Source organism: Perna viridis, chromosome 5 (assembly GCF_037379345.1).
Source record: "Perna viridis isolate PV_CMFRI_1.1 ecotype Kerala chromosome 5, ASM3737934v1, whole genome shotgun sequence".
Lineage (NCBI taxonomy): Eukaryota > Metazoa > Mollusca > Bivalvia > Mytilida > Mytilidae > Perna > Perna viridis.
In genome coordinates, this window is record NC_142449.1 from 40,188,902 (window position 1) to 40,215,578 (window position 26,677).

Genomic DNA, 26,677 nt, shown 5'->3' on the forward strand with positions numbered 1-26,677 from the left:
ATGTAGTCATTATATCCATATTAATATGCTATATGCATTTTCTTGGTTGTTAATCCGCTTATTACTATATGAAAGAAACGACAATGGATATGGTGAATATGTCAAAGAGACAACTATATTAGGTGCAGTTTTCATGTCTGTTAAATTTGAATGGCACTAAAACAACTTCTTAAACAAGTACAAAACTCTTCCTGAACGACATGTTTAAATCACTGTGTAGAATTCTTTAGCTTGGTTAATGTTTCTTACTCATTTACTTGTATTCCATGGAGGCATTGAAATAAGCATAGTTTGTCAAAATGGTTTTAACGGTTTCATGTGAAGAAATATTTGTATGGTTTCTATGACTTATGATTTTTATTCCAATGATATGTATAATCTAACAAGAGCATCTGTCATTGAAGTATACAGGATTAAGTCATATGATAAATAAATTACTTTTTCAGACTAAGGAGTATCGATGACATTATTCTTAACCCAGTTCATGCTTCTATGTCATGTTTTGAATTTAATGTTTTATTTTAATTAAGTTTCTTCATTCAATTCGATTTTGTTTTCTTCTCTGCTTTTCCCTTTCGTATCTAATTTTTAATTCAAAACTTGAATGTCTACGATAGTTTTCCAACAACCAGTTTACTTCTTCATTATACTTCCTAATGTCTTTAAGTATTTTATTTAAACATCAGATTGCACTCTCTACAAAAACTTAGGCTTGAATTATGTGGCAATGGTACTTGTCCAATGTTAATTTAAATATATTTCTAGGGGAACTGCAAAAATATTTCTTATTCAGTTGTGCACCCTATGAACTCCATGTTGTTAATTATAGTTAAATTTGCTATATACAGCTCAAGTGGCCTCTTATTTATCACGTATATTTTCTTGTATCAAAGAGAAAACTTGATACATATTTAAACAGGATATACATGTATGTATCCTAAAGCCATTATTTTTGTATAAATAAACATTTTTTTAACAAAGAGACATTTGTAATATGTCAAGATTTGGCTTTTTAGCAAGAAAACTATTAAATAATGCAATTAATGTTACTTCACATCTTAAAACCTCAAAGAACCATGTAGTGTTTGTAAAATAAAACATGTTTAAACAAAAAACTGTCATTAGAATAATGACATATTGAATTAAATCATTAACACACTAGTAAATAGTGGTTTTATTATAAGATCACAATTTCCTAAATTTATATAAGGAAAATGGTGGGGCAACTGGTCTTGATTCTTGGAATATTTGCCAGCTTCGTACATTGCCGTATGTATATGATTGATATAATATTATATTTCGAAAACTATATCTATCCATTAAATTAAATATGGAGAACATCTCTTTTTAAATATCTAATTGTTATTAAAGAGCCAATTCATGTCATTAATGCTTGTTTCATCTACTAACCTAGTTACATGTTATGATTGCCGTATTTTTGCAAATGTGTGAAAAAATTACTCCCTACTCACAGTTTAAATTATTTATTCTCCGTTCATTTTCCCTTTGTTAGATTAGAGCTTCTTTTGACATTAATTTCTGTTCGTCTCTTTGAGTTACTATAATTATTTCGCATATTTCTGACTGATTTCAAAATATGTAAGCTGACGTGAATACACGAGTTTTACAGAAGATTGGTAATAAAACAATGGTAACGTTAACGTCTTTCTTCGTGAAATTACGGAAAAGAGCATGTTTTCAAGTTGCCCAGAAACAAACGCCAATATAAAATGCATTTAGGAAGTACAATCTACACACAAATTTCTTGTCAAACAACATTTTACACTTTAGATAGAGATATTGTCAAATTTTTAAACGCTCGGCAAATCTCGTGTTTAAAATTAGAAAAATTAACTACATGTATCATGAATATAGAAATGCCATGTAACACTGAATGCAATTTTAGTCATTTGTTCATCACAATATTGTCTGTACTGTGTACCTTGATATTCAAACTAAAAAAAAGAAATATCGCACTTTTTAAGGGTTTATTATGACATTACCTACAACAAGTCATGCGAGTTTTACGATATCCATAAATGACATAAAATAATTTAAATCATTCTGACATAATTGTTGTTAGTGTTTTCAAAGTTTTCAAATTCAATTAGTGTTTGTTCAAATGAAGAAACAACTTCAAAGACAGGTGATTCATAAAAATAAACATGAAATTTGATATGAAAAAACAAGCAAAAAGGGGTTAAGGAAATTGATACCAATGTTTTTCTTGCTGTGATGATGGTTGGATCGCTGATCTTAATTTTTGGAATATGTACCAATTTTTCGAATAGTCGTATGTATTTCTTATCATATCTCTGTCACTTTTCAAACTTAGGTTTATCACATGGTCCTTTATTTAATGTTTCTGTTTTATCAAACGAAATGTTTAATAGTTTCGACAACTTAATGTGCTGATTTAGGATTTTCAACGAAACTAAGATGAAACATTTTGTTATGATTCGGAAAATGTTCATACCTCACGAATTATTGTATCGATACTGTAATTTACATAGGTTGAATGCTAAAAATTAAAAGTGCAACATGATGAGTTGTAGAAATTTTCCTTTTACACGGTGATTATCTGATTGATTTACTAAACATAAACGTGGTAGCACTTGCAACTACACTACTGAAAAGAACCTTTTGAAATTTCATTTATTATATTATTACGTTCGTCGAATCGACTTGATGAATTAAGGGTTTTCCTTTTTTAGTCCATCAAATACTTACTTGATGAATTAGACAATTGTAGTCATCACGTGCAGTCCTGATAGAGGAAACAAATCATATTATGTCTGAGGAGCATGGGAAAGGGGGGTAAAATTAGGAGTATAAGAATAAGGAGAATGGGCTAATCCGTTTCAAAGTATTTATTTTTTTAATGCTTTATTCCCTCCTTGCGGAGCTCGGGATGCAGCCATATTTATTCTGTTTTTGCAGAGTTACCTTCCGTAAGAGCAGGTATAATTTCGAAGTCTCTCTAATCGATGTTCGGATTCGGGTGCAGAAAAAAGAGGTAACTCGAATGAAAATGAAATCCCAAGCAGACAAACAGAACGGTGTTTCTAAAATTTACAGGGTGTTTCATTTTGTTGGTAGGTTACATCAGGATGATTTTCATCTGTATCCCGGGTAAAGAAAATTTATGGCACGGTCAATAGAATGAGAAATTCCCTTTTGACTTTCGAGATTTTCTAAAGTATCGTCGATATCGGATGGAAAACCTTACGTGTTCCGAATAGACACCTGCTCCAAAGGGAGATAAATGTTGACAAAATGTTGGTCCGCGAGACGGGAATACCTCCACTCACTGAGTGGTTAATATATTGGAATCAAACAGTCCGTCCATCATGCATTCCGTGCGGCAAAAATTTCTTCGCAAGTATCTCCACTCCAATTTAATGGATTTATTTTATATTCGGTATATGGCTTAAAGATAGGTCATACGTTGTAAGCGAGTTTGGTTGCCGTCCATTATCAACTTCATGCTTTGAGGAATTATCCCATTTTTAACTTGGTATGAAAAGCTCAACTCCCATTAGACGGGTTGATTTCAAACTTTATTATAGACAGAGCATATGTTGTTAGACTTCCTGCACAAATGGGGTATGCATTACACGACATTGTGTGCAACTCCATGTTTAAATTAACACTGAACCAATAGTTTAAATGTCGAATGATTCAAAAACATTAAAGAATAGTTGACAATGAAGCATGATCACAAAGAACCGAAAAGTCAAAAATAAAAGTCCGTATTACAATAGCATATTAAGGTAATATCTGAAAAGATGAAACCACTGTCATTGTCCTGACTTAGTTTAACTACTTCCATACGGCTAAATATTTCCGGTTAATTACAATATAAACGAAAGCATAAAATTGCTACAAGTTGAGATGTGAAAAAGCAGTGTCCAAAATATTACGGGGTATATCAACAATAAAAAAAGGACTAAATACGAGTAAAAGAAAGGAGACATCAACTTTAAAATTAGTTTTAATTTTTGTAGGAAAGACATGTCAAATTCAGGATGAAAATAATAATAAAAATAATAAATAATAATAAGATACACGAAGAAAGAACGAAAACTAAATTTGTAGATATTATGAAAATCAAGAATCCGTTTGTCACAAACAGAATACTTCTCCATAAGATCTTGATATCGGAAATAGAACTTTTAAGGCAGCGTATGATTTTTTTATTTTTTTTTTATTATTTTTTTTAAAACCTTTGGCCAAAACCTAACTTTTATGCAACTATAGAGGATTAAGAAGTAAGAAAAGTGGTTACAAGCTCTGACACTCCTTAACTGAGAAATATAAACACCATATTCAGGGGAAGTTGGCATATCATTACACGAGAAAAGGTAATTCATACTGTTATAATCAAAATCGTCCCGTGTATCGTATTAATTTGTACTGAGATGACTACGGTCAGAGAATAAATGCAATTTGGTTGTCCTTTAGCAAATTAGACATGAGGCGAAGAATGGCGATGTATGTGATGAACAAAGGAAGTTTATATAATTCAAGGGCTCCATAACCTTTTGTACAACTGTTTTCAAATGACATAGACGCCTTTTGTTCCTTCTGTGGTATGAAATGGTTGTTCTTTGCATTGTTTTTATTCCATTTTCCTATTGTACCGTTATGGTAAATTCACAAGTATTTGTTTGGGGTTATGCATTTATGATATATACCTTTTTTTCTATGAATACATTGTAAATTGACTAAATGATTGAAATTACAGTTAAAAGACATTTTTGAGGTTACTGCTAAAATAATTAGACGATTAAAGTAACAATTTTTTTTTCTAGAAATGCCTTGTAATTTTACCTAGTATACACCAAGTAATGTAATATTTTGGTAGAACAGTAATTCATCTTACTTGTGGTTTATGCACAAAAAATATGTAAAATATTGCATTTTAACTGGTGTTAACGTTATCAACAATGTCATTCGAAGTTGTAGATCTTTTGTGATAATCCCTTTCCATTGACTATTCCAAATATGTCTTAACTAGGTTATGTGGTGAACCCCCGAGTATTACGAAGGCATGGTGTAAGAAGCGACGTGTATATCGTTAGTAACAAAGCCAATATCAGAATACATCATGACGGTGACCGGTGGGTCAGGCGAAAGTCAAGACCGTTAGGTAGGTGTTATCAAGTTCCACGCAACGGCAGTCGTTCCTTTCCTCCCTTACTAACCGTTGCAGACAGGCCTTTTGAAATTCCCAGACATTATTCCACCAAACGTCGTTTGACAATCTGAAAACGTCGAATCACTTTTTCCCGATATTGAAAGATTCTTGCATTTGCTAAGAGGGCTGCCAGACGCTCTTTCGGAGCTTGAGGTGTTAGGGTAACATTCCACAGTAAAATTTTACAAATTTATTTAATGATGAAATGGTTACATGGCCTTTTATTTTATACTTTTTAAGTAGCTATTAATTATAACAATTGGAATTTATAAGGTTTCAAACTTGTGAAGAATAATTAACCTTAATTAACCTAATTTCAAGCGTTGTGTTCGCATTTTTGATTATTAGTTTTTTTCTTTGCCTAATGATTTGTTATATTAATTTCAGATATAAGACCACTGTTGTCTTTCGATGGCGATGTTGATATTACAAAAGCAGCTTTACCCGAAAAAAATAATGACAAAACTAACGGAAGTCAGCATGCAGACATTAAAGTGATTCCAGGTATAGATGGCAATAATCCCGATATCATCATTAGAGACAACCTTCCTTCCCCTGGTATTGATATTCAAAAAGAAACTACAACCACAAACATAACTCCACAAAATAGTGTTATTTCACTTGATTCGGCCTATCAATCTGTAGGTCAAACTGTTAGGAGGGAGGCTGTTTCTCTAAATATGAAAGCTGAGAATGGAGTTCAGGGTAAATTAGAAGTCAACGGGAATGCTGTATTAGAAGGCAATGTTGGACAGGCTAATAACCAACAAGGAAATGTTGAACAGTCTCTAACTCAACAACATGGAAATGATGTACCTGCATCAGGAGGAGATGGGCAGGAAGAAATAGGGGGCGCAAAACCTGCAGACATCCAACATTCAGGTGAACTCGGACAAGGATCATTGACTGGGAGTGAAGTCAATGGGCGGAAACAAGGTAGGTGGAGTATAATCTGTACTGAATTGTTAACTGTTTTGAACAACTTTTTCGTTTTTCGAACGACGAATCTCGATTTTATCGTCAACTCAAAATCATTAAAATCTCTGATTTTTCAACACTATATATATTTCTTTTCCCCATACTCAAATAAAATCCCGAAAAGCATTATACATCATTGTTTCTAAAAAAAAAAAAAGATGGTACACCTAGACACAAATACATAGTTCTTGGTAGAGATTCCTCATACTTTGCAAAAAGAAGAAGATATTTTCAAATTGCTGGAATTTTTGATCGACAACATATTTGTCCAGTGTGGTGGACGCGTTTTTCAACAAACGGTCGGCATTCCGATTGGAACAAATTGTGCTTCTCTACATGCTGACCTCTTTCTTCACTCTTATGCGGCTGACTTTATCGCTGACCTGATCCGAAAGAAAAAAAACAGCGATTAGCTGGATCATTTATTCTCAGTTTCCGTTATATAGATGACGTATTATCTTTAAACAATCCTAGTCCCGGGGTTTTGATACATAGACTTCTTACAATTAGGCTTCTGGAACAGGGTTATGTTGCTACAAGATTGAAGTCATCACTACAGAAGTTTTATAGTCGTCATCATTAAGTCGTGGATCGTTACGGTGTATTCATCTGCACCATGAAAACTGATTTGTTCAACGTGTCATAGTTTTCCTTTCCTTTTTCCTCTACCCCGTATTTGACTTTTTATGTGCAACTCGGCGGGCGTTTCTAGAAAAGCAGGGGACGCTTACTCTACCGGCGCACCTGGTCCATGCTTTTTACTGGAGTTCGAAAGCTCATTCACTTTTGTTACGTTGTATGTATTATTTTAGTTACTTTATATTCTTTGTTGTGTTTGCCTGTTTTCCATGTCTGGTCTTTGTCCCAGGATTACATTCTTTTGATTTCCGTCAGAATCTTGGTTCCCTTGATTGCTCTTGAAATCGATAGTTCATGGGAAACTAAGGTTCGTTTCCTACACCCAAGCATTTGATTATTCAACTGATGTATTTTAGAAGGGAAGACTAATAGTCATGCTCTTATAAAACTTAAATCTGAAACATGAAATACATTTATATTAAATGTGCAACTCGGCGGGCGTTTCTAGAAAAGCAGGGGACGCTTACTCTACCGGCGCACCTGGTCCATGCTTTTTACTGGAGTTCGAAAGCTCATTCACTTTTGTTACGTTGTATGTATTATTTTAGTTACTTTATATTCTTTGTTGTGTTTGCCTGTTTTCCATGTCTGGTCTTTGTCCCAGGATTACATTCTTTTGATTTCCGTCAGAATCTTGGTTCCCTTGATTGCTCTTGAAATCGATAGTTCATGGGAAACTAAGGTTCGTTTCCTACACCCAAGCATTTGATTATTCAACTGATGTATTTTAGAAGGGAAGACCAATAGTCATGCTCTTATAAAACTTAAATCTGAAACATGAAATTTGTCTAAAGTTTTTATTTTATCAAGACAGGGAACATGATTTGTAAGTCAATAAGGCAAGTTATATTAGGTATCACAATCATGTTAGAATCAAAATACTATTGGAAGAAGCCGGAAGTAATAGTTCGCCATTCTTCTATATTTTAAAAGTAGATCACTTTTATCTGTTGTATAGTTAAAAACAGAATAATAATTATTATATATAAATGTATATATTTTCGAAGATAGCTGTTTTATGTTCTTTGTTTTTTGTTTGTTTTGGTTTTGTTTGTTTTTTTTGTTTGTTTTTTTTTTTTTTGGGGGGGGGGGGTATTGGTTTTTTTACCTATTTAAGTTCCTTAAGTTTCTGTTTTACTGATGATTTCATTTAAAATTAGGATTAGTATATCATCATGGGTTGTACGTTTTTAAATTTCCGAGTTTATAGAAAATACATATGCTCGTATTTCTAAACAAAGAGATTACTTTTAGATTTATATATACCCTGTGGACTCTACCTCTCTAGTTGAAAACAACACATATGGATGTAAATGTTTGAAATTAATTAATTTTGTTATACAAATCGGCAAAAAATGTTATGTAATCTTAAATAATACGGCATACGGATACAGCGTTGTTTGTTCTCTTAAGCTAGATTTAATGCATGTGTCTAATATTTCGTGCGTCATGTGTTTCAATATGTTCTTGAGTGTAACATTACTTCCTTTTGGGTTCGCTGGATTCTTACTACATTCAGGTAAAATCAAATAATAAACTTTTAAGATATATTAACCTTGACCTTTTATACATGGTCGCATTAACAATGCTTGATAAGTTAAAAGTTGCGAAAGTTTTGATTAATTTTGACAGGCTTTTAGCCGATTCCTGGTTAACTACGTATCGCTCCGCTAGCTTAAAGGGAGATGGTGTGAATTTTTAAGTAGCAGTCTTTCTTTAAACCAGACATTAAATCAATTCATGTCAAAAACCAACCAAACTCAGTTTTATTTCTTGTTCAAAAACATTTACTGATCAAATAACAGTCTTCATTTGGTTGTTGCACTTTTGAGATAAAGATCATATAGATTGTACGTGAAATTTGCATTTTGGTAGAGTTATCGTTCTTGATTTAGCTTCATTTGGTTGATTTTAATGGGAGATGAATATATGAATTTCTAAAAGGTGCAGATCCGAATGCGGAAAAGATTGTTGTTATGTGAAAGTATACCATATATAGACTGAAAAAGCATCATTGGTTTAGCAAGTTTTTCTTCACCATGAATCACTTTACCATTAGCATTGTCTGAATTTTTTATGGACTGGTACTTAATACATATCCCTACGAAGGGGATTGTTAAACCAAGACATATCGCCCACTTTAATTTTTGAACGTGTTTATCTTCAAATCAGAACTATAGACTGAGTAAAAATTATAAGTCTAAGTAATAAAGAAAATTATGAAGAATTTGTGATGTTTACAGTTTATTAGATATAAAAGTCTATATTTCAAAATCTAATTTATCTGTCATAAGTGAAGCAGGTAACAAGAAGTATACTTTAAGGAAATTCTTGAAATGCTCACGAATTAAAAATATAAACGCTATTCGCAGGGGATGACGGAATGTTACCGCATATAAAGGGGAAACTGTCCTCATAGCAGTAGAGATTCCAGAAATTATTTATATTAAATGGGAATTTTGATTTAGATATTTTCCGCCAATATTTGATCTATGTTCCCAAATTATTTATCAAATAACGAAGTCTTCTCACAAAAAGATTTTAGTCCTCCGGAATCTCTTTCATTTTTCTATGCTAAATGTGGCCTTTCCGTTGGCACCTAAAAATGAACACAACGAATGGAACATACTTGTAAATATCCTCCTACGTACCAGATATACATGTACCTATGTAATGTACACAACCTAAGGTGTGAATCATTGGGAACTGTCTGCACATGGTGTCAATTTTCACGCTTCCGTTTCAGTTAATCAGTAAGTTACACACAATGCATATAATATAAACGATTTGACGTATATAATAATAAAGAATATATAATTCTGGGATCAGTAAAAGTTATCATTTAGTTTAACGACTTTTATTCAAGTTTTGAACAAGGTTACAGACCTCTTCATTCTAGTTTTGCACAGATTCACCAACATTGATTTTATTTTTGAATGTGTTTACCGATTTTTTATTTAGTTTTGAAAAGTTTTCCTAAGTTCATCCACCTTGACATGAGACATATATAAATATGCTGTATAAATGTACTATTGGAACCTAAAAAAAATAAGCATATTTCGGAGATATTGTGCAAACAATTTACAATTTCATAAATGGTCCATTTTTAGTCTCGTTTGTTTTTTGTTGAAATAAAACTATTTGGTATTCCTGATTTGTTGACGGAGAAAACTTTTTGTCAAATGAGACCATTGTTCTTTTTTATTATTTTGTTTATGTAATATTTTTTGTTGCTGTTTTGAGTTTGTATTTTTGAGGGTCATTGAGCTTATATTTTACCTATAGTATTTATGTTCGAGGATTTTTTGGAGCAAACTGTACTCGTAAAATGATTTCCCGATATATATTCTATATTCTAACAAAATTATAAAATCATGATTTTATCACTGTGTATCTAATTTTCTTTAGAAAAAAATTTATAAAATACCTTAAATTGGTTAAAGTGATTGAACATTAAACTTTTTCAGAGGTGAACTTAGATTTTTTTTTTTTTATTTTATTAATATTATTTTATTATTATTTTTTTTTTTTTTTTGTTTAATTGTGTTTATTTGTTTCAAATATGAATATGTTCTGTCGGCTTTCTTCATTTCGTACTCTAGAACCATGTTAAAATTCTTAAGATTCTTAATTGTTTTTTCTATACTGTCCTTTTAACAAAATACAAACGCTGGTGTCTTGTGTCTATTTTTTTTTTTTTTTTTGGTTGCATAAATATTCTCAAGTTTTCCTGACAAAAATGTGGCCATTGGTGGCCAAACTTCTTATTAGATTTGAGTGCTTATAACAGTGAGTATCAAAATCTATTTGTAGTAGTTTTCTGTTATATAAGTTTGTTTTGTCATTCGTCATTTGGCAAAATTATAAAGGTCCTCAATAAATTATCATTGTTCGTGGGGGAGTTTAAAGATCTAATTGTAAAAATATTGAGACTAATCTTGGGAAAGAACTGGATTATAGTCATAAACCACTGCATAAACTGATAACCTACAAACAATATGTATGTGCAGGGCTTAATCTAGACATTGATCACAAGAAGAAATTTGAGTAAATTCTATTTGAAAAATAGCAATATTGACATTTTTGTCTATGTAATCTATTACAAAATCTTCCACCTGTCAGAGACCAATGGGAGAAGTGAGCACAAACAAGGAGAAGTTTTTGCTCATTTTTCCATTGACATGACAATATAATTTCACTCAAGATGAAAGGACCATTATTTGATCTCATTGCTTATAAATTGTTCAATTGAATGTTAGGAAAATGAGGTTTTTCTGCCCTTGAAATGTTCATATTATGTGCATTTCGATGAAATTATAACTCAATATACCAAAGTGATATGAATTTTTTTTTCTATTTGGTCCAAACAGTCAAATTAAATAAGTTTTTTCATACCATGTTTCACTAACTGCCTGATTCTTTCAGAGACTGAAAGTTAAAGCATGTATCTTATTATATGTAAAGTATAATACTGAGTGAATTATATCACTGTACTTACTTATTTTTCTTCACGGAGCACTTAATTACAAGTCATTATAAGAATCCGACAATCAAAGGATGTGAACGATATATCAATTTTGAATTTTGTTCTGAATGTGTAAGGACTATCCTGAAACACCTAATATGGTTCTAATAGGTTAAGAATATCGGCAAAAAAGTACCGAGGGGTCACCAAAATGACATCTCAAACACGTCAAAATCCAAAAACACAATTTGAACATGAAACAAAGGTAACATAGTAGAGCTCCTTCTGTTAAGAACTTACAACTAAATGTTTCTCAAATTCGGTGTGTTTTAAAAACATTTTAAGTTTCGATGTACTGTCTCTTATCAGTTGTTTTAATCCCCTTTCCTAGAAATGATACTTTAAAGCCCCTTCGGGTGATTTAATGTTGGAATTAAATATTTCAATCGGGCTAAGTGTTAATAAAACAATGTATTTTCTTCAATTTTCCAGTAAATGGAGATTCGTGCGAAATCCCCCTAAAAATGCAGATTGAAAGTAAATCTCAGTGGCCAACGATATGCCTATAGTGAAGCATATTTTTTTTTTTTTTTTTTTTTTTTTTTTGTTTTTTTTTTGTTTACGCGTTATACATGTTGAGCTTTGTCATGTTCTATTGCAAAGTGTTTTTATTTTTCCTTCTTTGATTTAAGATTTTACGCAACTTACATCCTCTTTATCAATAACATATTAGCACGTTTTTCCAAGACTTGGATGTCATTAAACCTAAGAAAACTGAATCTTGGGAAACTTACACCTTATGTTTTACAGTTTCAACCCATGTACAGGAAAAAACGACAGTGGTAAGTCGGATTTGTACAAAACGTTAAACAAAAGTTTAAACAGATATATTTTGTCGATGTTCTGATAATCCAATAACAACATATTGAAATGCTTTAGGTTCAATAATAAATGTTGCATTTAAAAAATATGACCATAGTTTCTAATAGGGGTTGAATGATTATTTTTTATTTTGTATTCTAGTAATTTTTGGTTCTGTGACTTTTAGTGTTGTCTAGTCAAAACGTTATCAAGGGTAATATAGCATGTAATTGCTAGTGGAAATTAAAAAAAAATGTAATCCAGGGGCAAAGACCAGACATGGAAAACAGACAAACACATCAAAACATAAAGTAAAGTAACTAAAATAATACATACAAAGCAACAAAGGTAAATGAGCAAAGGACTTTCCTAATATCTTATCTGGAAATGAAATTCTGCACAATAATTAAAACGTCTAAACAAGCGCACGGGTAGTAAGACAAACTGTACTGACGCTACAGCTGCGAAGAAAAGGGTGGATGACAGGCGGTAAATTGTTTGTCGGATTTTTCGTAAAGTTTTTTTGAAAGATTTACTCTTATTGTTGATTTCAAGATTGGAGTAAAACTATGTATAACGAGAATGGGTATGGTGAATATATTAAAGAGACAACAAACACACCGGGATAAAAATGTCAGCCCAAGGCTACTGACTGACATTTTCATACTTCACTATCTGTGTGTTGTTTAAGTAATGTCAAGATCCTTTGGTTGTAAGAAATTAAGTTTGTCACCAAATCTAGGATTATTTTGAGATAAAACATAATCGATCTAAGAAACAATTGTTTCTTCACTTTTTGGTATTGTGACTTTTCAAAGAGTAATCAAGGGTACCAAGATTCTAGTGGAAATCGAAAGAATGTAATCAAGGGACAAGACCAGACATTGAAAACAGACAAACACAACAAAGTACATGAAGAACATAAAATATTTTCTTCGTGTTAATTGGATTTTTTACATATCAGTCCTTAGCTGAAAAATACTCAGTTTCTCCTAAAACCACGACTAATGATTATTCTTTGTAAACTGTTCTTTGTACTGATGTGACCGCTGGTTTACCCATTTTGACAATAGCATGCAAATACTTTTTAAATCACCACTAGTAAAGTCACGCCGCAATGGAAGAGGGAGGTTTAGCGCGCTGTAAATCCCAGATTTAACCCACCATTCCTCATGAAGTGCCCGTACAAAGTCAGGACCATTGCGGTACCAGCTGCTTCGGTGGTGTAATATCTATTTTGCCAGATTTATTTTGGGCTTGACTTGAATATGAATCGGATTATTGTTCGATAGTTTTGTTAGTACCCTTATTGATAAAAGGAAAAACTTTCATGTTTTTCTCATGGATTCAATGCCAATGAAATCGAGATCAATTTGTTTGTATAAATTTCTATCATTATATTATTTTTTCAAAACGACAGAAAATCCGCTAATTTTTCAAGAACAGTTATATATATCAAATATAAGGCGTATTTCAATGTATACACCATAAACATCGTCAGGCGAGTCGAAGCATCGACAACATTTCGTGAAGCATCTTGGAGTTCCAAAAAACAATTATAATATGGGGTAGGCATTGCCTAAATCAGCGAGCACCGTAAGCTTTACCATACATTTATCGCCACGTTCTGTGCGAGACTTGTAAAAATGATGAAAGACATTACAAAAGTGGGGTTGACCCGGATGAAAATTTTTGCTTTGCAAGTGCAATATTTTTATTTATATTTAAGCAGCAAGCAAAATCAATATTTTTATTTAAAAATCTGTCTTGTTAATTGATGTTTTGTTTTTCAATTAATGAATAACTTGAAATTTTTCCCCCCAAAATTCCAACCCATACCCCTCTTTCCCCTCGCTCTCAAAAAGGTCAATAACTTTATATCACTTCGCAATACTTTACATTTTTTATCCCTTAAGGGTATCTCTAGCATCATGTAGTTCAGTTTTCAGATCAATCTGTACAGATACCGGAAATATTACAGTTGTCCACGGATGGTGGGAATATTTTACACATGTCATGTGACGTAAAGAAAATTCAGACGACAGCTGCAAATTTAAAACAAGAAAATGATTGCCTTTCCTATCTTTGAAAAGCTATGCTTTGATTTTGATAATATAATCGGAGTTATATTTTTTCCGAGGCGGGTTAGGTGCTTGACAACAAAAACAGTGGAACAGCGGAGATACACGTGCGTACATCCACGTGTTTTCCGAAGTTTTTATAAACATAACATTCACTTCTTTAAATGAGTAAAACAAATTAGAAAAGACTTGAAAACTATCAGATAAGATGAATCTATTTTTACTGAAATGTAATCTTAACCTACATTTTTTATTTGTTTGATTGAAGGAAATGATGAATTTTCTCCGTAAGGATAGTCACTTTTTGTTACTTCCGGAACATGACTTTTTTTTTCGTTAGTATATTGGGGAACCTTAAGGGAAATTTAGAACGTACACGTAATAACGGTAGAGCTCACATCGCTTCGCGGCGCTCGCTATAATTAAATATATTGGTTAAACATTGGACTTAGAACGCCCAGACGCATAGGAAGACGAAAACTTAAAAGCTTTAACAAAAGCGTTTGAAATAATTTGATATTACGTACTGGAATATTAAAAAAAACTATGACAATTGGAACATTATTTAACAAAACTAAATTGTTTACAGAAGTCGTAACTTATTTTACAAAGCAATTTCATTCTTTCCTCATACTAAAAGTATTAATGAAAACTAAAAAACCAAGATTCAGGTATGAAATGTGTAATTTAGCATTTTTAATAATTCTAAATCAGCTTTCAACGAACTCATCAATTTCTGATGTTCAATTTCTAAATCATTAACAACTTAGCCCATCTCCTATCGTTGAAAAGTTAACTTGTCTTTCTTACACCTATTATGATGTGTTAACACGTGTTGATTTACGTGGTGCGAGAACATTTAAAGATCTCAAAATAAATAATTTCAAAACTGATTTCAAATCGTTCGGTTTTCTCTTCATCAACATGTAATGCATTTCAGTCACTTGAGATATTGACAGTATTTATGACAGATTACCCATTAAATCAGTTGGGTTCGATTATAGACAGTCACGACATAACTGTTTGAAAAACAATTCCCTTATATAATGTATTCTGTCATATTTAACTTTTCGTTTTATTTTGTTGGGACCATTATATCAAATGTAAGGCGTATTTCAATGTATACACCATAAACATCGTCAGGCGAGTCGAAGCATCGACAACATTTTGTGAAGCATCTTGGAGTTCCAAAAAACAATTATAATATGGGGTAGGCATTGCCTAAATCAGCGAGCACCGTAAGCTTTACCATACATTTATCGCCACGTTCTGTGCGAGACTTGTAAAAATGATGAAAGACATTACAAAAGTGGGGTTGACCCGGATGAAAATTTTTGCTTTGCAAGTGCAATATTTTTATTTATATTTAAGCAGCAAGCAAAATCAATATTTTTATTTAAAAATCTGTCTTGTTAATTGATGTTTTGTTTTTCAATTAATGAATAACTTGAAATTTTTCCCCCCAAAATTCCAACCCATACCCCTCTTTCCCCTCGCTCTCAAAAAGGTCAATAACTTTATATCACTTCGCAATACTTTACATTTTTTATCCCTTAAGGGTATCTCTAGCATCATGTAGTTCAGTTTTCAGATCAATCTGTACAGATACCGGAAATATTACAGTTGTCCACGGATGGTGGGAATATTTTACACATGTCATGTGACGTAAAGAAAATTCAGACGACAGCTGCAAATTTAAAACAAGAAAATGATTGCCTTTCCTATCTTTGAAAAGCTATGCTTTGATTTTGATAATATAATCGGAGTTATATTTTTTCCGAGGCGGGTTAGGTGCTTGACAACAAAAACAGTGGAACAGCGGAGATACACGTGCGTACATCCACGTGTTTTCCGAAGTTTTTATAAACATAACATTCACTTCTTTAAATGAGTAAAACAAATTAGAAAAGACTTGAAAACTATCAGATAAGATGAATCTATTTTTACTGAAATGTAATCTTAACCTACATTTTTTATTTGTTTGATTGAAGGAAATGATGAATTTTCTCCGTAAGGATAGTCACTTTTTGTTACTTCCGGAACATGACTTTTTTTTTCGTTAGTATATTGGGGAACCTTAAGGGAAATTTAGAACGTACACGTAATAACGGTAGAGCTCACATCGCTTCGCGGCGCTCGCTATAATTAAATATATTGGTTAAACATTGGACTTAGAACGCCCAGACGCATAGGAAGACGAAAACTTAAAAGCTTTAACAAAAGCGTTTGAAATAATTTGATATTACGTACTGGAATATTAAAAAGAACTATGACAATTGGAACATTATTTAACAAAACTAAATTGTTTACAGAAGTCGTAACTTATTTTACAAAGCAATTTCATTCTTTCCTCATACTAAACGTATTAATGAAAACTAAAAAACCAAGATTCAGGTATGAAATGTGTAATTTAGCATTTTTAATAATTCTAAATCAGCTTTCAACGAACTCATCAATTTCTGATGTTCAATTTCTAAATCATTAACAACTTAGCCCATCTCCTATCGTTGAAAAGTTAACTTGTCTTTCTTACACCTATTATGATGTGTTAACACGTGTTGATTTACGTGGTGCGAGAACATTTAAAGATCTCAAAATAAATAATTTCAAAACTGATTTCAAATCGTTCGGTTTTCTCTTCATCAACATGTAATGCATTTCAGTCACTTGAGATATTGACAGTATTTATGACAGATTACCCATTAAATCAGTTGGGTTCGATTATAGACAGTCACGACATAACTGTTTGAAAAACAATTCCCTTATATAATGTATTCTGTCATATTTAACTTTTCGTTTTATTTTGTTGGGACCATTATATCAAATGTAAGGCGTATTTCAATGTATACACCATAAACATCGTCAAGCGAGTCGAAGCATCGACAACATTTTGTGAAGCATCTTGGAGTTCCACAAAACAATTATAATATGGGATAGGCATTGCCTAAATCAGCGAGCACCGTAAGCTTTACCATACATTTATCGCCACGTTCTGTGCGAGACTTGTAAAAATGATGAAAGACATTACAAAAGTGGGGTTGACCCGGATGAAAATTTTTGCTTTGCAAGTGCAATATTTTTATTTATATTTAAGCAGCAAGCAAAATCAATATTTTTATTTAAAAATCTGTCTTGTTAATTGATGTTTTTTTTTTCAATTAATGAATAACTTGAAATTTTTTTCCCCCAAAATTCCAACCCATACCCCTCTTTCCCCTCGCTCTCAAAAAGGTCAATAACTTTATATCACTTCGCAATACTTTACATTTTTTATCCCTTAAGGGTATCTCTAGCATCATGTAGTTCAGTTTTCAGATCAATCTGTACAGATACCGGAAATATTACAGTTGTCCACGGATGGTGGGAATATTTTACACATGTCATGTGACGTAAAGAAAATTCAGACGACAGCTGCAAATTTAAAACAAGAAAATGATTGCCTTTCCTATCTTTGAAAAGCTATACTTTGATTTTGATAATATAATCGGAGTTATATTTTTTCCGAGGCGGGTTAGGTGCTTGGCAACAACAACAGTGGAACAGCGGAGATACACGTACGTACATCCACGTGTTTTCCGAAGTTTGTATAAACATAACATTCACTTCTTTAAATAAGTAAAACAAATTAGAAAAGACTTGAAAACTATCAGATAACATGAATCTATTTTTACTGAAATGTAATCTTAACCTACATTTTTTATTTGTTTGATTGAAGGAAATGATGAATTTTCTCCGTAAGGATAGTCACTTTTGTTACTTCCGGAACGTGACTTTTTTTTTCGTTAGTATATTGGGGAACCTTAAGGGAAATTTAGAACGTACAGGTAATAACGGTAGAGCTCACATCGTTTCGCGGCGCTCGCTATAATTAAATATATTGGTTAAACATTGGACTTAGAACGCCCAGACGCATAGGAAGACGAAAACTTAAAAGCTTTAACAAAAGCGTTTGAAATAATTTGATATTACGTACTGGAATATTAAAAAGAACTATGACAATTGGAACATTATTTAACAAAACTAAATTGTTTACAGAAGTCGTAACTTATTTTACAAAGCAATTTCATTCTTTCCTCATACTAAACGTATTAATGAAAACTAAAAAACCAAGATTCAGGTATGAAATGTGTAATTTAGCATTTTTAATAATTCTAAATCAGCTTTCAACGAACTCATCAATTTCTGATGTTCAATTTCTAAATCATTAACAACTTAGCCCATCTCCTATCGTTGAAAAGTTAACTTGTCTTTCTTACACCTATTATGATGTGTTAACACGTGTTGATTTACGTGGTGCGAGAACATTTAAAGATCTCAAAATAAATAATTTCAAAACTGATTTCAAATCGTTCGGTTTTCTCTTCATCAACATGTAATGCATTTCAGTCACTTGAGATATTGACAGTATTTATGACAGATTACCCATTAAATCAGTTGGGTTCGATTATAGACAGTCACGACATAACTGTTTGAAAAACAATTCCCTTATATAATGTATTCTGTCATATTTAACTTCTCGTTTTATTTTTTGGGACCATTATAGCAAAGCAAAATCGAGGGTTAAAATGAAGCAACAATATATTTATATAGTTGTATATTTAAAATCTAAAATGTCAGTTGGAGAATCAGCATTCATTTAGGCCGTACTGTATTCCGCTCCCTAAACAATTACTGGAGGTTGATTATCCCTGTATCCTTTATCTGCGTTAATTATCTTCTTGACCGGTAAAGGATTTCTATAAGTTTCTATAAAGTTGTAAAACTCTGTAGCTTTGTGCAGATTAGTCTTTATGTCGTATTAAAATGCTTTCAAGATGTAGTAAGACCAGACACATATTCTTTTTTTTTCATATTTTCAATTTTTTCAGCAGCTATTGTCCAGCAACCAGATTCAGTTGACTTGCAGAACAGATTAGAACAGGGAGATGTTGCCGTTACAAGGAAAGGTGAGAAAAATATGCCCAAATAAGCAATAGGCCCTTCAAATGTTAACAAAAAATCTGAGCAATATCATACTAATTCATCCATATTGGCGAAATTGAAACTGTATAAAAAGAGGGAAAATCTCGACTAACAAATTTTATGATATTGCTTTATATAATCGTCTTCTGCAAACAAAAGTTCAATTTTAAGACAAGCGGTTTTTTTTCAGTTGAATGACTGGTTGATCTTGGATAATTGTTTAATAAGTAAAACCGAACAGTTGGTTTTTCAATGTAATGTTTTGTTTAATTTCAATAGAAATGAAACTTATCGTCATATTTATTAGGCTTGGTGTATAACGTAAAATATATATAATTTATGCCAAAAATAGTCCTCTCGTTTAAATGCTTGATGTGAGATTGCTAAAGAGAAAATAGCTTTAATCCATGTATAAAAATTGATATTTTTTTGGTAATATTGAGTGTACAAAACATCGCAGATTGCGTGCATTCGATTTGGCGAGGACTTTGCTACTTTATTCCTATTAAAGTGTAAATAAACCAGAAGACCATGAAATCAATGCGATTAATAATTATGTTATTTCACATAGTCCGTTCATATTCTTTTTCTAGTCAAAACATTAGACAACCTCCAAACTAATGGCCTATCAATACAGGGAACTACAAAAAAGCAAAGCAGAAACGCACCATACGTTACAAATGGTAAGTATCTTATTTCCCTGCTTTTGTTAATTTTGTTTGTTTGTTTGTTTGTTTACATAATTGAGTTATGAAAGTATATATAGCATAATTAAGCTTGTACCATATTAGAACGCCTAAAAGCATGACATGCAACACTCAATTGTCATCTATACATACGATTTAAAGAAAATTTAATGGTTTAGTTTGCTTATGTACCTACAGATTTAAGAGATAGGTTTACTTCTTCTTAATGTTCTCTCCTAACTTGAAGCCCGAAGGAACTAATCGATCAAACATGTCTGCGATCATTTGTTAGATCCGGAGCGAAATGTAATCGATTGATTAGCTCTCTTAATAGAACGCTTATCGCTCAAATTATATAGAGATATTGATCGATGATTTTGATGAGTAAAGATGTTAATTGAATAGTAATCGGTTATCATTTTTGTGTGTTTTTTAATAGTAAGGAATAATTAAAGATGTCTACAAATGAAATTCTTGTCCATTTTAATACAATTTTATTAACATTTTTTCAGTGATTTGTTTAAACCAATCAATAATCGATCGAATTTCTAATAAAAATTATCGATCAAATTTATAATTAGGAGTTTGGTCGACAAGTGTTATATTTACAGAGCTAAACAATTGGTTACAATCGGTTTGTGACTGGTAAGTGATCGATGATCATATTGTTCGATTAGTCATTCCGGATTTAAGGTAAATTTATAAAGCTGGTGAAAAGGTTTAATGGATATTCGAAAGCAGCTTCCAACGCAAAACGCAAATTGCATGAAAAATCAAATGCGTGCGAGCGGTATTGTTTTCTTGTTTTCAAGACAAAAAGCTTCAGCAAAACATATTCATAACTCGAATCATTTATTTAGAATATGGTAAAGTACATGAAATATGAAACTTAGTGTTTTTTTCTTAGTATAAATTATCTATAACAGATATATACATTACTTCACTGACTCATTAATTAACAGTTCTTTTTAACTTTGCGTTAAATTTAAAACCAACGGTGTCGTTAATATTATGAGTTTGAATAAACATCATCCTATTTATGACGTATGTATCTAAATGGCAGGTGCTACAACGGATCATACAAAGAATCCGTCCATCAAAGAACCCTGTAGAAATGATTTATGGGCCGAAAATTCACATAATTTGATTTAGATATGTTTTATATGCTTCACTCTATTGGAATTACACAGTTTCATCAGGTTTCAATAAACAATAAACATGGAGTTTCACTCTAACGTTTGATCCTGTTTTCCATTGAGGAAATGTCAAAATATTTTAAGACCAATTTAAAACAAAAGGCACGAACATTGTTACACCAGAACAAGTCGAACTAAAAATAGACTTCTTCTACTTTCACTTTTATTTTGAGTTATTTTGAGCATTATTTTTCATGAAAATACTATTTTCCTCAAAAACAAGTTTTTTTGTGTGTCATAGATTGATATTAACCCTATATTTTTGATGAAAAATTATAATGCGAAAAAAAAATATCAGGAAAAGGCAAAAAAAGCGCACTATACTTTTTAGCTTCCATGTTTTGACGTACACCCACTCAGGAATATGTAAAACAAGAGTGATACCATTATATCTTTAAAGGGAGGTTACTCAGATTTTGCCAACTTTTACTTCGAATTTCTTTAATTAACAGGTTTTGTGGAAACTGGTTGTCCATCCCTCGACTTACTTAACATCCATAATATACAAAAGTGAAAAATGTTTCATTGATATACAAAAGCATTGTTCAACACAAAACGTTTAAACTGCATTGAGATTCAAATGGGTGCTGGTGGTATTTTCTTTTCTCTTCTTTAAGCTTTATAAATACAAATAAAATTTGCATCATTAATATAGAATGCGGTGAAGTGCATGAAATAGTAAACTCGCATTATGTTAGTTGCGCATTTGCGTAACATATAATCAGTTTCTTTATTGCTTTATCAAGGGACTCAGACCTTTTTAAACTGATTTTAGATGTGTTTGATTGTATATTATTTTTCCAAGTGGCCAGATTTTAAAAAGGGAGAGTTATGATCACGTCAAAGGACCTTAATCCCGCCACATTTTCCTGCCTGTCCCAAATTAGGAATTTCTGGCCTCTGTATGTATTGTATCGTTATCACTTTCAGTTTACTTTTATGTTTCTGGAGTATATAGGAGTAAAATCTTCGCTGTACTTGTGTAAAATGTTTATTTGGGGCTAGTTGAAGCCTATCCTGTGATGTGAGGATTTCCTCCTCATTCAATGAAAAGCAGTGAGGTGACATTTTTCATCCCGTTGGGGTTGTTTTCTTTTTGACTTTTCAACCATATCCATTCTCGTTCGTAATTGTTTAAAAATATCTCGGTTTCAGTTCTTTAATAATCACTACGTTGAAACTGCATATAAAATTACACCTTTGTGTCACTAACTTGGTAATTGGTTGTTCATATACGATTAGTGCAAAACATGTATATGGAAGCCAACGGTACAACAAGTTGGTACTGTTTAATAGGGTTGGAGTAAGATATTGACATCATCATCAGACGACGGTACATTAGTTGGCTTTGTGAATTGTGTAACTGTACCAAATGATCATATACGTCATATTTTTTTACATTTTATATATATGAAATATATTACAAATGTCATAAGTCGATACTTCAAGGGAAACAAAAAGTGAACAAACCACACAACACATATTTGAACGACACGTGTTCAATTTCAATAGGTTATCATTCAATTTGTGACCGATAAGTGATCGATGACCAGTTCGATCGATTAGTTCAGGATAAAATGCTTGTTCTTGTAAAAAAATATTTAATCGACATATAAAAGCAATTTTCAACACAAAACGTTTAAATTACATGAATGATCAATTGGGTGCAAGAGGTATGTTTCTTGTTTTTATTTTCCTCCAGGTTTAAAGCTTTATCAACACATGTACAAAATTTGTATCATTTTTCCCCCGCAGACGCATATTTGTAATTTACTACAAAGATGTAGGAAAGATCCTAATATGTGTGAGAAATTTGACTTTATGCTGTCAGTCAGCAGAATAATGACGATTTCCAGTAATATATATTCATGTATTTATTCCAGTATTTATTTGTGAATAACTTCATCGATCATCGTACCATTAGTATAAAAATTTGCCATTTTAGCAATGGTACGCAACTTTAAGATATCATTTGACTTAAAAATTCACAGTGAAATATTTTAACATGTATTAGTACCGGAAATTAGAAGTGGTAAGAGAAACCTTGTACCTACAAAATTGCATAAGAGTAATTTGATGAAACTTTTTAGGCGTGTAGAGATGTATAAAGGTACCTGCTGGAAGAATCTAAATTGGGAAAATCCAAATAAAGGGTTTTATCTTTTAAGAAGGTAGACCTAGGTTAAAGGACATAATTAATGAAGTCAGTGATATGTTTGTATCACATTTAATTTCACTAGTCTTTCAAGCTTTCATTTGAAACAGAATGAAATCAATCCAAGTTACTTTGATGCTTACGTGAGATTGATATAAAGATTATAAATACAAACGTTCCAATGATTTTAAAGAGTTGTGTCCCTTACCCTAGGTCTACCTCCTTAAAACCTCTTACGCACAGCTCATCTTAAACCGCTTAACTGATTTTGATGAAATTTTATATGATGGTTGGGCATCATATGTAGATGTGCGTGAAGGATTATCAGTGTCATTAAAATCCCTTGATCAGCTTACTTGAAACCGCGTATAAAATTACGCCTTCGTGTCAATAACTTGATAATTGGTTGTTCAGATATGATGATGCTTCAAAACCTGCACATGGAAGCTATTAGACAAATTGCTATTTTCTTCTTAGGGATGCTCGTGCATGCTCGCGAAGCAGATTATGTTTCAGCGTAAACGGACCCAAATTAGGTTTTAGCGTATAAACTAATGAGAAATTGAATACATTCATTATATTTTAATTAAAAATTTAAAAAAATGATATATCCATCACTTTCATTAACACAGACTAAACAGCAACTTTAATTTTCCCGCCGTGTAGTAATTCTAGTAAACAAATTGGTCGCCATTTTAAAATCAGCGGAAAGATGCTGTCATTTCATCACTGGGAAATGTTTAGTTATTTTCCAAAATTGAAGACACAGTTATTAAAGCAGGAATTTGACATAAACTGGGCGGACATAAAGTTAGTTAATAATGTATTGTCACAAAAACATTTCAACGTTACAATGTGACTGAAAACGTTGTTTCGGATGTTGACAAACAAAAAGTAGTTCCGTAAACGGTGGGCATGGCCTAAATAGCAAGTTAGTTTATACAATTGAAACAATGTTGATTTTTGTCAACAAACCAACCAAATGGCAGGATTCTCATCAAATTAAAATATTCAATAATGAATTCCCGAATCCCAAAGTAAATATGCTAATACATTTAACAGGAAATATGCGTTTTACTCAACAACGACGACAGATTATGCATAGCATGGACAGAGTTTGTCGACTTGAAATGTATGTATTTAGATTGTGTCATTTTTCTACATACAGTTTGTCCTCATTGTACTCTTTACACTGGTTTCCTTTGCTTTTTCAGCAGCCACTGATAACGGGGTTAATAGTAATGGTGGCATAGACGTTGTCATTAAAGGGGAAGGGCAAATGGATACCAAAGTGCCAACACCAGCTACAGGCATACAAGACCAGGGGATGAACGTTTATGGTGAAGCTGGACCTATAGACCAAAGTGTTATCTTAAGTGAGCAAACTGTCGGTGGACTTGACGGTAGAGTTGAGTTCATAGGTCAGGCAACAGCAAAGGTAGACCGAGAAAATAATGGAGCTAACGAATTCGGTGTGAATCAGGATAATCAAGAAGAGCAAGAACTTGCTTCATCTGGAGGCCCAATGACAGATGTTCAATCACGTGGTGCCGCCACGTTGGACCACAGCGGAGAAGTTGGGGACAATGGAAATGCTCCAGCAGGTAAAAACGGAGTCAATCAAAATATACCAGCAGGCGTTGTTCAACCTCAAGACGGACAAGGTGGCGAATTCCTATTAGACAAAACTGAAAAAAAAGCTCCTCAAGAAAACAAAATTCGTGATGATTTAAAAAAACTTCTTCGTGAAATCGAGGGGAATGGCCATGTGCAAAGTGAGCAAAACGGAAAAGAGGAAGGCCAAACCTTAACTGACAGCGCAGCTGAAGCATTGGATGGCGATTTTAGAGGAGAAAAAGAAGCTATCGTTCTTGATCCAAGTGACATCCGGAGTTTAGACACAACTTACATGAAAGAAAATGGTGGTGATGAAAATCAACCAAAACTCTCTGAAACAGAAGTAGAGGATGACCGAACTGGACATGGTTTTTTTGTAATGAGAGGTGGTCGAAAAGGGAAAAGCTCATCACAACGAGAAATTGGTGAATACGAGAGTGATCTTAAAGGAGGGAGAAAAGAACGTCGTCGCCACAATAAACGAAAAGCAAGCTTTTTCGACGGTTCTGACTGGTGGGGAAGCGATAGCTGGGACTTTGACAATTGGAATAGCGACTCATGGGAATCCGATCACAAAACTTATCCAAGAACACAGAAAGACAATAAAGGAAATATAATTGTTGAGGTTAGGAAACCGGTTTATAGTAAGAAACCCGTCGAAAGAAAGTCTTTGTGGTATTACAAAGACAGTTCTGACGACTGGGTAGATGACAGTAGCGACGAACATGAAAGAGAATCTAACCATAAAAATAAAAAACGACGAAATAATTTAGTATCAGACAGCTCTGATCAATCAACTGAAGAATATAGGAATACTGGCTCAGGTTCGCAAAGTTATGAATATGAATACGAGTTTGACAGTGAAAGTGATTCAGGTTATAAAACCAGAAGGTCGGAAAACACTGCCACTGAAATTGAAAAAAAGAATAGATATTCGGATTACGAATGGGAATCTGACGAAAGCAGTGAATGGTATGATAGTGACAGTGAATATTTGGAGGAAACTAAGGAGTTAAAATCAGGAAAAAGGGACAATCCTTATAAAGTATCAGTTCCGGAAAACTCCGATTCGTCGGATGTGAGTAGTAGTAGGGACGCTTCGGAGAAACATGGACACATTTTTATCCGCAACCGTATCAAACACATTTCAAATAGTAACATTCCAAAATATCATGAAAAAGATGCTAAATCTGAAAACAGGTACTTCAAGTCTAGGTTTGAAAAGAGTTCGTCAGAAAATGGTGTCAGCAACGAATTTGAGAGCGATTCATGGGAAGATGATGATAGCTGGGAGTACGTTGATAGTTCAGATGAAGAATACAAATCACAGAAAAGAGATTCTGAACTATTTAGTGCGATTCGCAAACCAACATTTCAAGAAAGTCTTGTACGTGTTGAAAAAAGACGGTATAGGGGAGACGACTCTGACGTGATAGGTGATGAAAAACGCGCAAAACTTATTAAAAAACCTAATTTGTCCAAAGAAGCGAAAAGTATATTATACAGAGTCGTCGGTCGTGTTATGCTACATAAACAAGGAAGAAGGTTAAGAGATGTTGATAGTAGTGACTCTGACTTTTCGGAAATTTACATAAGACCAAAACTTAGGTTTAGAAAGCGCAGGCAAGGGGTAGAAGGCACTGTTGCCTCTGTTACTTCCACAATTACTCCAGTCACTTCGTCTGTCAAATGAAATAACGCAATAGAGTTTTGAAAACTTTGACAATATTTTATAGTTTTGTATGTGTTTTCATTTGATACCGGCTTAAAATATTTCTGTATTTGCGTGACTTATTTCATTTCCATTGTCCCAATTTGACACTAATAAACTGTATGT

The 26,677-nt window shown here is 32.7% G+C and overlaps 1 protein-coding gene across 3 annotated transcripts; it reads left to right on the plus strand.

Moving 5' to 3' along the window:
- Positions 1–1,168: 1,168 nt before the first annotated feature.
- Positions 1,169–26,677, plus strand: LOC148617480 (uncharacterized). Of its 3 annotated transcripts, none has more exons than XM_088585185.1 (6): positions 1,169–1,269; positions 5,021–5,152; positions 5,588–6,136; positions 19,093–19,170; positions 19,780–19,869; positions 24,438–26,677. In XM_088585185.1, the coding sequence occupies exons 1-6, from the start codon at positions 1,215–1,217 to the stop codon at positions 26,531–26,533; spliced, it is 3,000 nt and encodes a 999-aa protein (XP_088441311.1). In that variant the 5' UTR covers positions 1,169–1,214; the 3' UTR covers positions 26,534–26,677. The 3 variants fall into 3 exon arrangements, with proteins under 3 accessions (XP_088441311.1, XP_088441309.1, XP_088441310.1); XM_088585183.1 differs by lacking the exon at positions 1,169–1,269 and adding an exon at positions 2,126–2,293; XM_088585184.1 differs by lacking the exon at positions 1,169–1,269 and adding an exon at positions 2,126–2,293 and having other exon boundaries at positions 19,096–19,170.

Coding starts and splice junctions, on each gene's coding strand:
- LOC148617480 (XM_088585183.1), top strand. CDS start 2,236: ATGATGGTTGGATCGCTGATCTTAATTTTTGGAATATGTACCAATTTT. Junction 5,153..5,587: donor GCGAAAGTCAAGACCGTTAG/GTAGGTGTTATC, acceptor TATTAATTTCAG/ATATAAGACCACTGTTGTCT. Junction 19,870..24,437: donor CGCACCATACGTTACAAATG/GTAAGTATCTTA, acceptor TTGCTTTTTCAG/CAGCCACTGATAACGGGGTT.